The sequence below is a fragment of the Juglans microcarpa x Juglans regia genome, chromosome 2S (genome assembly GCF_004785595.1).
Source record: "Juglans microcarpa x Juglans regia isolate MS1-56 chromosome 2S, Jm3101_v1.0, whole genome shotgun sequence".
NCBI classification, from domain to species: domain Eukaryota; kingdom Viridiplantae; phylum Streptophyta; class Magnoliopsida; order Fagales; family Juglandaceae; genus Juglans; species Juglans microcarpa x Juglans regia.
In genome coordinates, this window is record NC_054597.1 from 2,530,102 (window position 1) to 2,544,632 (window position 14,531).

A 14,531-nucleotide genomic window follows, 5' to 3' on the forward strand; every position below is an offset into this window, starting at 1 on the left:
CCCTCTATATATGTCAAAGACATCAATCTTACAAGTAGGGTCAGCACGCCAAATAAAAAAACTCGAAGGGAGGTGTCGTCGTCCGTGACAAGATCTAGTCGCTGCCTCTCGTTGGTCCTCCCACGCTATCATCACTCGCCGCTTGTCCTTTCCCTTTCAATTTTTCACTCCTAAGTAACTCGACCATACTTCCATAAATAATAATAAAAAAAAAAACCGACCATTCTATTGAAAAAACATTTTATGCCAAAACAAAACAAATGGTTGTATTTGTACGTTAAATTGAGTTGAGTTGAGATGATAAAATATTATTTTTTAATATTAATATTATTTTAAAATTTAAAAAAAGTGAATTATTTATTATATTTTATGTTAAAATTTAAAAAAACTATAAAAAAAAATTAAAATAAATTGAGATGAATTGAGATCAATTTACTTAGCAAGCGAAGCCAATCTTTTTCTTCTTCTTCTTTTATTTTTAATTTTAATTTTAATTTTAATTTTTTACTTTTATTTTTATCCTTCGTTGTTACCGATTCTACGCCGCAGATCTCGTGAAAGACACGAGAAAGTGAGATTAATGTGACTCTCCACTTTCCTTGGAATCAACGGTGTGATGCAGCCACATATCATTATCATCGGTGGATCACTGTGATGGTCCCTACTTCCTCCCTCGAAAAGCCCGCCCACTCTATTATCATCGATGGAGTATCTGTATATATAACACTCTACAGTCGTTCATTCACCAGCCTCTCTCACCCTATTTTTACTCGTTGTCTAACGCATTGCCTATAAGCCTTCGTTCCTCTTACTATCCTTGTTTTTTTCCTCTCTCGCAGTCATGGGAAAGATCAAGATTGGGATCAATGGTAATTATATCATGTTCGATTCCATTTTTGTTTGTCTTTGTGTGTTTTTGTTTACAGGATGCTTATTTTGATGTTTAATCAATTTGTGTTAACGAAGATGAGGGTTTTTGTGTTTTTAAATGGTGAAGGATTCGGAAGGATCGGGCGCTTGGTGGCAAGGGTCGCTCTTCAGAGAGATGACGTTGAACTCGTCGCTGTTAACGATCCTTTCATCACCACTGATTACATGGTCTCTCTCTCTCTCTCTCTCTCTCTCTCTCTCTCTCAATCAATGAAGCTTATTTTTCGAAAACATAACACAGACACGCGTGTTTGTGTACGTGTCTGTTTTAGATGTGGATTCATAGGTAATGTTGTGAAGTTATTAGTCGAGTAACTGTTGGAAGATTCTTTACACACGTGTGTGCATTTCTTTTTGTATGTATCTATCGCTGTATATTGCTCTGATCACCTAACTGTTTCTAGTGCACGCACTATCTTTGGATATAAGAAACACCTTGATGAGAAGCTTTTTTTTTGTTGTGTGATCAGAATTGATGATGATCTATTTGTCGTACGTTCCCTTGGGAAGTATTTGTTTATGCTTCGCATTTTGAATTTGTCGGGATCTCCCAAAATTGGCTGAAAGTGTCCAGTGGCAGTCGGAAAAAACTCATTCTTTGAAATTGATGTGTATTAATATCCAGTTATGCTTGGTCTAATTTTGTTATTGTACTACACAACAGACCTACATGTTTAAGTATGACACTGTACACGGCCAATGGAAGCACCATGAACTCAAGGTTCAGGACTCGAAGACCCTTCTCTTTGGGGTGAAGCCGGTCACTGTTTTTGGAATCAGGTATTGTCTGGTTCATTGTTCATTTGCGTCAGGAAAATGGGATTTTCTTATTGAATGCTTGCATACTTTATATACTTGTTTTGATAATTAGGAACCCTGAGGAGATCCCGTGGGCTGAGGCTGGAGCTGAATTTGTTGTTGAGTCCACTGGAGTTTTCACTGACAAGGACAAAGCTGCTGCTCATTTGAAGGTTTGTGATTAAGTAGTGCTCACATGATGATCATTGACTATAAAAAATTATGGGTTAAAACACTTTTTACCCTAAACTACCTGGTGTTTTACACTTTGCTTCTTAAATGATCAAACTAATACATTTCACCCTTCAACTACCGCCAACTGTCAAATAGCATCGACCATTAGGATTTAACGGACATCATCCTAATGATCAGATTTAACTGAGGGTACTTTTGCAAGTTCTTGGTAGTTTGAGTGCAAAATTTTCTATAAACTGTTTTATGTTTGAGGGATTGGTTTTCATGTCACAACAGTTATTCTGTTTTTTAAGTCCATGCATCATCGTTTTGAACTATACACTGCTCTTTTGATCTGTGGTTATATTTTTGTTTTATTGTCTACTCGTTATTCTTTTGTTGAAGTTCTTCTCTCTTGTTCTCTTATTGTTGTGGAAAATCAAGTTTTGGTTCTCTGTGTTGAAGAAAAATGGAACTTAGGATGCTAATCGGTGCTTGATTTCTGTTTTGGAACTGAAATTAATGGGCACTAAACAATTTTGTGTATAAATACTTTTTACTTTCATTCATATGTTGCTCAAAATTGTGCCCGTGTTTTGTCTACTAACTTACTTGCGTTTAATTCTACGTTTGTTTAGGGTGGTGCAAAGAAGGTAATCATTTCTGCCCCTAGTAAGGATGCTCCCATGTTCGTTGTGGGTGTCAATGAGAAGGAGTACAAGCCAGAGCTTGACATTGTCTCCAATGCTAGCTGCACCACCAACTGTCTTGCTCCATTGGCAAAGGTAGTTTTTGTACTTGGTTGTTGACGTACCATTATGAAAAAGGAAATGGAATTTAACCATCGACAAAGGAGATAAATAAAACATGAAGATATTTTGATTCCGAAATATATCTCTTGACAGGTAATCAACGATAGATTCGGTATTGTTGAAGGCCTTATGACCACTGTCCACTCCATTACTGGTGAGTGTACATTTGAACATATTCTTTCCAGTTCGAATATATTTGAATTTTTGATCGACGTGCATATATATGTCATGCAGCCACACAAAAGACTGTTGATGGACCATCAATGAAGGACTGGAGAGGTGGTAGAGCTGCTTCCTTCAACATCATTCCTAGCAGTACTGGAGCTGCGAAGGTCTTGCATTTTTGGTTTTATAATTTTAGCGTTTCAAACTTTCATGCCCGTGCCTTCCTTTGAAGACTGGCTAATATGCCTGTTGATTATTTAACTCCACAGGCTGTTGGTAAAGTGCTGCCTGCATTGAACGGGAAACTGACTGGAATGGCTTTCCGTGTTCCCACTGTTGACGTTTCAGTTGTTGACCTTACTGTGAGACTTGAGAAGAAGGCCAGTTATGAGGAGATCAAAGCTGCTATCAGGTAAGGACAAGGAATGTTTCCTTCAAAAAAAAAAAAAAAAAAAAAGGAATTCTTCTAAATTGTTTAGGTTAATTAAGGAGTTTTGCAGAAGTGTTATGCCTCTACTACCACATAGGGACGGTAGAATTGTGTTAGATATTTTCTGATTACATTTTTTGCTTTTTGTTGTCTAGGGAGGAATCTGAGGGCAAACTGAAGGGAATCCTTGGTTACACTGAGGATGATGTGGTGTCCTCTGACTTTGTGGGTAACAGCAGGTAATGTCATGTTGTGCTGATTCTTGTCATATGAATATGATCATTGCCTCCTTAGATGATTTTTAACTTTGGAGCATTTCAAATGAACACTTTTTAAGCTGGTGTCTGCAAATTTGTGGTGTTGTATCTTCTGGCCATATCAATGCTTATTGTTTTCATTGCCATTATTTTTTTTTTCTATAAATGGATTTGGTTTCTTTGACATTAAATGGTTTTTTAGCTGGTACCTTATGTGAACGTGTAATTGAAGCTTATTTTGTGGTTTGTCTCCTTGTTGCAGTTCTAGCATTTTCGATGCCAAGGCTGGAATTGCACTGAATGACAACTTTGTGAAGCTAGTCGCTTGGTATGACAATGAATGGGGTTACAGGTAATACATGTTTCTATACCTTCACTCATCTCACAACTGATGGGGAGTTATTGCCACATAGTGTCTCATTTCTAAATTTTGGATGTTTGAAGTTGAGGCTTTTAGTGTCTCTATTTACTTTTTTTAAACGGGTTGTTTTTGTTGCAGCACTCGTGTTGTTGACCTGATCCGACACATTGCCTCTGTTAACTGAGGGCTGTTGGGCTTCCAGACTGAGATCACCTGATGTTGAGCTTCCATTTCCTCCGGCTAGTTTGCAGTTTAGTTTGTTTAAGGAGTGAGGTGTTTTGGAATAATGGATTTTTGAGGAGAGTATCGTTAAACTGGTTATATCCCATCTAGTCTTTTATCTTCAAATCGGGTGGTCATTGTATTACCCTCTTTCTTTTTTCTGCATTTGATGCATTTTGACCAAATCATCTTAAATATTACTTGGAGATATGTTAATCAATTTTCTTGTTCCTCAGACATGGTTTTCTTTCATCCTACGTCTTATTTGCTTGAGGTGTTTTTAATTATTACTCTATTTTATCCGATTACCTCATGCTGAGCTTCGACAATCCCAGTTTTGATTCATTGGCAGCTCGGGGGGATTATATTGGCGAGTTTAAAAATCTGGAAAACCTTATTTAGAAGAGGTAAACTATATCAGGCTATTAATGAAAAGAAAGCATAGCTGATTCTCAAAGCAGCTTCAGTAAAGACAATGCATTCAGCAAAGGTTAACATCCTGAGTTATCTTCGAAGTTATAACATATGGGAAACAGGGGGATTATTGCAGGATAGAAAACCCGTGTGTTTTCAACTTGAGACCAACAACATCATAAATTCATAATTTCTGATTCCAAAAGAAGGTTTAGATATTATGTTCTTCGATACAAAAATGGAAATTCCATAGACTATAAACCATCAATCATGCAAAATCCATGGCCTTTTCATGTTGTTATGACATCCTGAGACCCTGCAAGCAAACAAAGGACACATGTCAAAATATTATCATGTGATATCTGATCTAGATGTTTCATCATAATATTCATTCAACCACCAGTGACACTTTTGATGCCTCTGGCGTGCTACCTCTTAAAGAAGAATACAATTCACAATATTTTTCATTAAAATGACAGGTAATGAAGACATTCACATGCTAATTGAACCGGTGAATTCATCATCTGAGGAAGCGGGAAGCACGCTAGTTGATTTATATCTCTCTTCTAGCTCTAAAGACTCCAATAATAGTATACAAAGGAGAGAAAACAAAGGTTGCAAACACAGACTACATGTTCTTCCTCTGTACTTGAAGAGAATACAATACCTCAATACTTGAAGAGAATAGATTCAGCTCATTTAATCAAGCTATAATAACAATAATTGCTTAGTTATGAATTACAAAAAGCAGTCAGTAGTCCCAGTTATCAATTATAAAAAAAATGTCCAATCTTTCTTTATATCGATCACCATCTAACTCCTGTTTGTTTGTTTGTTTGTTTGTTTTAAGAGACTTTCCTCAATTCCATTCTAAGTAACAGTTTTTAACACTAAAAACTCATAAATGATATGAAATCAGGTGAACCACACCAGAGGTTTGCACTTTGCAGCTTACTACCAGTTACATACCCGATAATGTAATAATGATCACTGCCTTCAATTATCTTTATAAAGAGGATCACTTGACCTCCAAACCAATCTAAATTGTACACAAGTTTAAAATTCTCATGATATCTCGAGCCCAAAGTAGCTTCAAACTGTTATTCTAACGGATTAGAGTAAGTCCTACTCCTACGCTAATGAAATAGAAACCCAGACTCCCATGTACGGCTTCCCTGTAGAAAGCTATGTGCCATAACTTCCGTTAGGCTTGGAACTACTACAGTATCGATTAACAAAAATTCTATGTTCACTAGGCTCTCTAATTGCTAAACAAAACAAGATCGCAGCAACAACGCACTAAATCCTGGACCCACAAACACATTTTAAGAGATGAAATGCAGTAAAAAAGGCTAACCAAATGATACGAAGCAGAGCACAATTGAAGAGATTAATAATGTACTACCAAATCCCAGTAAGTGATACGAAGGTACTTAATCATAAAACATCCTAATAATCCTTGCCTTATCTGAATGTTCCATCCCAACTGATTACAGTGGCATTATCATAATCAAAATTAAAACCAGACAACTCAGTAACAAACAGTATCATACCGGACTCAACGCGAGGCATTGAGAGCCATGAGTATCTGCTGACCCCCGGGAAGGTATGCAACATTCGGCGACTTGGCCAGTGTGCTGGCGTTCTCCCTCATAGCCTCAATTTTCCTGAGCTCGATGAGACCCATCCCAGCCTGCGAAGTCGCATCTGATATCATCTTGGCCGATTCGCTCTCTCCCTCGGCCCGAATAATTGCGGCCCGCCTCTCCTGCTCCGCCTTCGCCACCACGAACTTGGACCGCTCGGCCTCCTGCTGCGCCACTTGCTTCTGCTCCACGGCGCGCGAGAACTCTGCTCCGTACGACAGGTGAGTGATTGCCACGTCGTCGAGCACGATGTTGAAGTTTCTTGCCCGCTCTAGCAGGCCGTTGCGGACCAGGGCCGAGACCTGAGGCCGCTCGGTGAGGAGCTGGTCGGCGTTGAATTGCGCCACCACGGCCTTGAGGACCTCGTTGCCGATTGACGGGAGGACCTTCTCGTCGTATTCGAGCCCTAGGGTTTGGACGATCTCGGGCAGTTTCGTGACCTCGGGGCGAGAGAGGACTCGAAGGGTCAGGTTAACCATCTGGAGGTCCTTAGTGCCGGAGACGGAAGAGAAGGTGTGGGGCTTAGTTCGGATGTCAAAGATGAAGGGCTTCTGGAGCCATGGGACCAAGAAATGGGTCCCCTCGCCCACCGTCTCGTCCAGTATTCCGCGGAGCCGGTCGAAGATGACGGCGCGCTGCCCTCCGTCAACGGTGTAAAGCGAGGAGTTCAGTACAGTAGCGGATAAGCCAAGCCCCAAGGCGGCGCGTGCGATGTTGGTGAGGAAAGACACGGCGGCTTGGCTACCCATTGATGGTGACGAGCCTGTGCAGAGTGAGGATGAATCGAGAGAGTTTAGGGTTTTAGCGGGGGTTTGCTTGCAACTGTTTCCATCGAACTCTTGTTTAATTCGAGGAGATGCATTTGGGCCCCGATCTGGCTCAAATGAACGTAATGGCTGCGTAATCGGGCCTTTTATAATAGTTTCAGGCCCAAACATCGAACACTTGTTTACTTGGAGGAGATGCATTTGGGCCCTAATCCGGCTCAGATGAACGTACTGGCTACGTAATCGCGCCTTTTATAATCGTCTCAGGCCCAAACCACTCAGATCTCCTTCGACAAATGCAAGACCACCACGTTGTGTTAGTACGGTGGCTGGTGCCAAAATGGCTCCAGATCCAGTCTGATTCAAGAACCCTGGGTTGCTGTGGACAAACGCCCAGCACAGAGTGAATTAAGGAGGAAGAAGACTGAAACTTTCCCTTATGAAGATCTCAAACGGTTTGTTAAACTAGACAACCGAGCAAGAATCAAGGAAAACAACTCGGTTGCATCCAAGAACTGTTAAAGAAAATCTATTAAAAGAGTCATTATTTACTTCGTGAGGCGTGAGTAATTTCCATCTTCTGCGGTTCCTTTTTAGTAGTGATTGCTAAAATGATCAAATGGGACTAGGATAGAGCAAAAATGATTTAGCAAAAATGATTTTGGTTTTAGATTTACCAAGTTTAATTATGCAGAAACATTTGTTTTAGATTTATCGAGTTGAATGATGCAGAAAACATCTGATATGCTTTCTCTTGCACTGGGGCAGAAGCCTCCCATGGTATCATCTTTTGCCTAGGGTTTCTGGGTTGTACACCGCTTGATCAAGTGTTTGAAAGAATGATAATAATCGTCTGGATATGCAATATAGGTGGAGGTGCCACGAATTATGGGTGAAACTTGGACCTCCGACATTATATTTCAGTTCGACATCATTATGGATGCTTTAATGCGCTGATTGTGGTGCTGGACCCATCTGATTTGCAAGGCAAGAATGTAATATACCGCCAATCATCCGTGTTGTGGGCGTTTCTTTGGAAGATTAACATAGATTTTCTATAGGGTCGATTGGATGTTGGGTCCCCTGACATCCTATCTGATTGCAAGGTAAGGATGCAACAGCGTAAGGTGCTTTCCATGGAGTTTGCTCCACGGCAGTGTTTCTCCTCATTGGATTAAACAAGTAAGATATAAGGTTTATAAAGTTGGGACCGAATTTTGGTACCGCCATCAAACTTCTTAGGTGGAATCCACACCCTCTTGTTTTCCCTCGTCCTCAACTTTACAATGGCGGGGGAATCAGAGTTTATCCTCACTGAAATGTGCATCTGTTTTCCCTTTCCCTGGCATCAATGACAGGTGGTCCACACCCCTCATGAAAGGGTTCTTGAATTCCTATCAAGTGACCTTGACAAGCCTGCCTTTTTCTTTTTTACATGCACTAGAACAGATGGACAGAATATCTACCACGATGCATAGTGATCATTATCATTGTAATATAAAACGGTGGTCCGGGTTAATCAGGACTTTATTCTGGACATCAGTGCCAATAATAATAATATATATAAAAATAAATCGGTGGTCCGATTTCTTGGTGTTCCATAGACCAGCATGATCTATCATACTGAAGCACGATTTACCATAGGACCCTTTAGCTCACTATAATGGTGTTAGTAGTCACCTGTGTCCAACAATGGAGATTGGTCATGCTTTTCTTTGCATGCACCATGAGAAGTGAGGCTTCATGAATCCCATTGAAGTGGGAAAGAGACTCACTGAGTCACTCTAGCGGAAGAAGCAGAAGAAAAGTAGGGAACAAGCTTCTGCATTATTGTTGTTAAAGCAGGTTTACCTACCACTTTATTATACCTTTGATGCAGTACTGCAAAAGAGTAAAGCTGCCTGCCTCTCACATGCCCTTCTTTTGTTTTTAGAACTGCGCAGTTTTCGGCTTTTACAGACTCCACATTAACATCAAAAACTTTGTGTAGACATGTTTCTAATGCAAGTATTTATGTGTTCAATGCATTGAAAATTTTGTTGGCCAGTATATTGGAGGGTCGCACAAGCCACCAAGCATCACAGCTACAGCCGAGGACTCCAAACGATCGTTGAATCCTAGACTTTGGCTGATTAGAAAGAGCATTAGGGTATAGCATAAATCTGAGAATAATAATTAAATGAAGAGAAACGAATGGCTTGGTACTTGAACAGGACAAGCACAAGCATGTGGAACTTGTAATTAAACCTTCACTTTTTACCACGCATGTCTATCATTACCGCAACCAATAAGTGAAAATAACCCATTTCTCTCTCTCTCGCTCTCTCTCTCCAAAAATAATCTTTGTTTAGTTACTATCATTACTTTTCTGGTGTAAGTTTCTTTCTTACAGAGACCAGATAAGATCATCATTATCTGTATTACTCTGATGCCATTTAAGTTCAAAGATCAGGGATCTCACCTTGTAATAATATATGGTTTCTGTTTTTCAAATGTAATTGAAGTATTCTCTTTCAATAAAGAGTCCAAAAATATGTTTCAACAGATTTTTAATTCTGCCTTGCCATCTCTTCTGAAACGAATCCGATTTTGACCTTGTAATTGTGTTTTTCTCCAAATTTTCCTTATAGGGCCGGTTTCTTTTTCTGTGGTTGCTTTGTGCTAGTAATGATGACTGTTTCCTTTGTCAAATCATCTAGTTGATAATATTAATTCCCACTACATATCTTGGCATCAACCTTGCTTAGAACTCTTTATTTTCGCATACTGTGCTTCTGTTATCCTTCATTTCCTTTGCCAGAGTCCTAATTGGTTTTTGTTGCAGGTAGTTCAACTGCTTTCACTAATACTAAAAGGGTCCTCTTCTGTTATCTCTTTGTATAAGCTTTAATGGAGTTCTTTATTTCTCAACGTGGCTCTCTTGGATTTCTTGAGTTTTAACTCATTCATTTTCGTTGTTATTCGCTACATTTTCCCGGTCCAGTTACTTTGCATAGAACTCAGGAGGATCTTCTCATATTGCTCTCTGAGTAATTTCATCTTTTCCTTCTACCTAGTTATGCTCTGCTCAATTGACTCTGTTGGCAACCTCTAAACTTGCATTACGCTTAGTGAATACCATACCGTCCTGTTGAATTGATTTGCACTCTTTCTCAAAAGGGTTTTGATTAAACTCACATATAAGTTGTTGACCTTTATTATCACATTCCACCACTCTATATTTTCTCAATGCCTCCAACATACTTTCCTCTTCGGTGGGAGAGCACCGGTGACCAATGGTGGTATGCTTCTCCCATTGATTGGGCAGCTGCTAATGGCCACTATGACTTGGTCAGGGAGCTTCTTCGCATTGATAGCAATCACCTTATCAAACTTGCCTCTTTACGACGTATTCGGAGGATTGAAACTGTCTGGGATGATGAACAACAGTTTGATGATGTTGCCAAGTGTCGTTCTCAGGTTGCAAGAAAGCTTTTTGTCGAGTGTGAATCCAAGAGAGGGAAAAACTCACTCATCCGAGCTGGCTATGGTGGATGGTTGATGTACACTGCTGCCTCAGCAGGAGATTTGGGTTTTGTTCAAGAACTTCTTGAAAGGAATCCTCTACTTGTTTTTGGTGAAGGAGAATATGGTGTTACTGATATATTATATGCAGCAGCCAGGAGTAAGATTTCTCAGGTTTTCAGGCTTCTTTTCGATTTTGCAGTCTCCCCAAGGTTCTTGACAGGAAAAGGTGGAGAACTGATGGAGCACATTGGGGAGATCCCTTCTGATTACAAGTGGGAGATGACGAACAGAGCTGTTCATGCTGCTGCTAGAGGAGGAAATCTGAAGATTTTGAGGGATCTTCTTGCTGATTGCTCTGGTATTTTGGCTTACAGAGATATTCAGGGCTCATCTATCCTACATGCAGCGGCTGGCAAAGGGCAGGTTGAGGTGAGTCTCTTACTACTATGTGCTCATACAGAGTTTTACAGTGATTTTGCGCTGATGCGCCATTTTTTATCATTCACTAAATTATTCTCTCTTTGCTACTGTATCGAAGCTTAATCCCCTTTCCCCCTCTAAACAATTATTAGAATGGTTTACAGAATATGAAATGCTTGAAAGAGTCCGAAACTTTTGAACCTTTGCTAGGACCACATGAAATGCTTCAATCTCTCAATTATTAGGACTACACAAGTATGCTTACTGAAATCCAAACCAGCTTTTCCCTTTCCCAGACTTCTGCTCGTTCAAATATGGTAAACTAAACCCTGTAGGCCACCAACAATTTTGCATATTGAACTGCTAATGTGGTTCAGCCCTTCTCTCGTGAATGCTAAAAATGATCGGTTCTGGCCTTTTACTGGCTTAAATGCGAGCCCCTTTTGATAAGAAAGGCTGTTCCAATCAGTTTACTTGCACAAAAAGACACTCAGATGGCAGATGCGCATTTATAGTTAGCTCGCAATATATCATTGCGGTAAAATAAAGTCCTGTAAAATTACGGGGGTTTTCCCCTTATGTGGTGCACCAGTAGGAAAATGTTTTTTTCCCTCTCTCTCTCTCTCTCTCTCTCTACAAATCTTGACCATTGCAACCCTTTTTATCATTGTACTTGATTTATGATAATCTTGCTCTTGTTTTCATGCAGGTAGTTAAGTATCTGATATCAACCTTTGATATTTTCAACTCCACTGACAATCAGGGCAATACAGCATTGCATGTGGCTGCTTACAAGGGCCAATTAGCCTCAGTTGAAGCTCTAATTTCAGCATCTCCTTCATCCATCTCTCTGAAAAACAGCTCTGGAGAAACTTTTCTCCACAAGGCTGTGTCCGGTTTCCAGACACCTGCTTTTCGAAGACTGGACCGACAAATTGAGCTTATGAAGAATTTGGTATGTGGGAAGCTTTTCACCATAGAGGATGTCATCAATGTCCAAAATAATGACGGAAGGACTGCTCTTCACTTGGCCATCATTGGGAACGTTCACTCAGACCTTGTGAAACTTCTGATGACTGCTAGATCAATCAATGTGAATGTCTGTGATGCAGATGGGCTGACCCCACTTGATTACCTCAGGCAACGGCCACGTTCTGCTTCATCAGATATACTCATTAGACAGCTAATTTCAGCTGGGGCAACATTTTGTAGTCAGGATTATACTGCAAGAAGAGCCATTGCTTCCCGCATAAAGATGCAAGGAATTGGTGGCAGTCCTGGAACTTCGTTCCGAATCTCTGATACAGAAATATTCTTGTATACAGGCATTGAGAATGCATTAGATGAAACTGCTGATGAGGATAATGCAGTAATGAGTATATCACCAATGGAACCAAGTCCAGATGACTCGTTCAATCAGAAAAATAGGTCACCAATTAACAAGAGACCAAGTTCTGCGAATACCACAGCACAGCGATTGAAATCTGTGTTTCTGTGGCCCCGGGTGAAAGAGAAGAAACCCGACAGATTCAAGAAACCGGATGATGAGAGTTTAGTGGAACAACAGAAGAAATACAACAGTTTAGATGGTAGTCTAACTCCACTCCGTCTGAGATTCTCGAGGCCTTCATCACCTCCTAACAACAAACGGACACTTTCTGTGAGGAGTAATCATTCGAGTCCAACTGCCAAGAAAAGAATTGCTCCAGGGCCACTGCAAAGTGTCATGCAGGCCATGCCACATATTTCTGTGCCACGCCGGTCTCGTTCCAGTTCATTTTCAAAATCATCACTTTCTTCACCTATTTCATTAGATAAACAGAAAGGAGTTTTTATTGAAGAAGATGTGGCAGGACCATCATGCTCAAATGAACTATGTAATGATGGAGCACCAGGTTTGATTAAACCAGATCCAATTAATAAGAGATCTAGGAGCCAGTATTTCTGTTTCTATACATCAGGCCAATCTGTGAAAGCCCCAGTAAGCAGGCAGCAGCAAGGACAGAGTTACAAGTGCCCCGTTGTTTCAGTTGCTTGATTAATGATAGAGGCCTCAGAGGCAGAAAGGAATCAACTGCCTGAAACCACGCCAACAGAAAATGCACTAACCAAGAACCAAGACTCAGATCAGTCCTCTGGCCGGTTCCTGAAGTTTAGACCTTTATAGCATGTTTCCTAAATTTGTTTCTTTGTAAACGTTTGCTAGTTGAATATTTGTAAGTTATGTACTTGTTCTTCAATACCGGCTGCTTCATTATGTTTCAATCAGTATTGAGAGCTGATTATGCGGGATAAGAAATATAGAATACTTTTGTATTAGCATAGGCGTTTTATCTGTTATGCTTCATAACTTCTAGTCCAGCAAATTAGAAATGGGAAAGGGAGACAAGGAAGGAGGAGAATGTATTACACTTTTATAGGATGTAATGACTTCTGATGCTGTAGATAGATAAATGCTCAATGTGCCCCGGCTTAGAACAGAGCATTTGTTTTCTAAGCACATTATAATTTGAACGTGTGTGTGTGTGTGAAGGAAAAAGTACATGCAGAGCTATAGTTATAAAGCTAGGGTGGTTCTTTTCCACTGGAAAGTCAGTAAGCATGGGGGGACTTCTTGAGAGGTATGCTTGTTGAAGAAAATTGTGTGGATACAGTAATCTAAAAAATAAATGCGACTTTGAGGCGTGTTGATCACTATCTTTAAGGTGATAATTGCCCCCACTCGAAAGAGTTTGCTACCGGATTACAAGCAATTCACCTCCAGGATACAACAAAGTCACTAACTGTAGATAGCAATTTTGAAGTTTTTCCTTCAGAGTTTCTCTACAAAATTGCATAAGTGAATGAAGATATGGAGAATAGAATGAATAAAATTCGTGGGTCTCATCCCCTATTTATAGAGAATGAAGTGACACCATATGAAAGATCACAACTATTAACTTATAACTGCCAGTAACTTTTCAACTGGCAGTTACTGGTTTAAAAGTTATGATGTTTCACTTAAAGATCAAAGGGTCTGTGCCTAGCCTAATGGTCAATAGGCGCATTGGTTTGAGTCTTGAAAAGTGCATTTTCAATTAAATTGATTTGTGAAACATTGCACTCTATCAAAGTGCCTATTCGGCCCATGTGCAAACACCCAAGTGTTGTGACTTTTGGCCCACGTGCAAGGCTTGGCCGGCCCAAGCATTGTGTCTATCCAAGTCCAACACTTCACAAAATTATAAATCAAATTGCACTTGTGAATTTCGAACTCCTATCCTTTCATTTGAAACAACACACCATTACCACTAAACTAATGCATCTCTTTGAGATAATGATTCACGTAAATAAATAATAACCCATATTCAATAAACTCACATATTTAATATCACAATCTATAATAAATATAACAATGCTTGTAAACTGAGACAAATTGGCTCATTGCACAATTGAGTGTGCACATCAATTGTAATTGCTTTTGTGTGTGAGTGTGTATTGTAGTGCTTTATTGATCAAACGAGTAAGGTGACAGATTACAATAGGTTGAATTTGCCCATCTTGAATCAGATGACTTTTCTGGATGACCAGAGTTATCACCAAGGAATATCCCTCTATAGTCAAAATTTTCAGTAGCTTCATGTACCGT

General features: G+C 39.9%; 3 protein-coding genes across 3 annotated transcripts; 2 read left to right on the forward strand and 1 right to left on the reverse strand.

Moving 5' to 3' along the window:
* The first annotated feature begins 699 nt into the window (after window positions 1-699).
* Window positions 700-4,399, forward strand: LOC121252880 (glyceraldehyde-3-phosphate dehydrogenase, cytosolic). The gene is made up of 11 exons (XM_041152711.1): window positions 700-869; window positions 998-1,098; window positions 1,595-1,710; window positions 1,802-1,901; window positions 2,541-2,687; window positions 2,808-2,868; window positions 2,949-3,046; window positions 3,149-3,291; window positions 3,465-3,548; window positions 3,829-3,918; window positions 4,066-4,399. Exons 1-11 carry the CDS (start codon window positions 842-844, stop codon window positions 4,109-4,111), a joined length of 1,014 nt encoding a protein of 337 aa, XP_041008645.1. The 5' UTR covers window positions 700-841; the 3' UTR covers window positions 4,112-4,399.
* Window positions 4,400-4,739: 340 nt separating this feature from the next.
* On the reverse strand, window positions 4,740-7,089 carry LOC121252879 (prohibitin-3, mitochondrial-like). Its single transcript, XM_041152710.1, has 2 exons — window positions 6,117-7,089; window positions 4,740-4,879 (listed from the first exon to the last, which is right to left on the reverse strand). Exon 1 carries the CDS (start codon window positions 6,956-6,958, stop codon window positions 6,122-6,124), a length of 837 nt encoding a protein of 278 aa, XP_041008644.1. The 5' UTR covers window positions 6,959-7,089; the 3' UTR covers window positions 4,740-4,879; window positions 6,117-6,121.
* Window positions 7,090-7,552: 463 nt separating this feature from the next.
* LOC121252877 (ankyrin repeat and protein kinase domain-containing protein 1-like) lies at window positions 7,553-13,222 on the forward strand. Its single transcript, XM_041152708.1, has 2 exons — window positions 7,553-10,912; window positions 11,613-13,222. Exons 1-2 carry the CDS (start codon window positions 10,205-10,207, stop codon window positions 12,939-12,941), a joined length of 2,037 nt encoding a protein of 678 aa, XP_041008642.1. The 5' UTR covers window positions 7,553-10,204; the 3' UTR covers window positions 12,942-13,222.
* The last annotated feature ends 1,309 nt before the right edge of the window (window positions 13,223-14,531 follow it).

Coding starts and splice junctions, on each gene's coding strand:
- LOC121252880 (XM_041152711.1), top strand. CDS start 842: ATGGGAAAGATCAAGATTGGGATCAATG. Junction 870..997: donor GATCAAGATTGGGATCAATG/GTAATTATATCA, acceptor TAAATGGTGAAG/GATTCGGAAGGATCGGGCGC. Junction 3,919..4,065: donor GACAATGAATGGGGTTACAG/GTAATACATGTT, acceptor TTTTTGTTGCAG/CACTCGTGTTGTTGACCTGA.
- LOC121252879 (XM_041152710.1), bottom strand. CDS start 6,958: ATGGGTAGCCAAGCCGCCGTGTCTTTCCTCACCAACATCGCACGCGCC.
- LOC121252877 (XM_041152708.1), top strand. CDS start 10,205: ATGCCTCCAACATACTTTCCTCTTCGGTGGGAGAGCACCGGTGACCAA. Junction 10,913..11,612: donor CTGGCAAAGGGCAGGTTGAG/GTGAGTCTCTTA, acceptor GTTTTCATGCAG/GTAGTTAAGTATCTGATATC.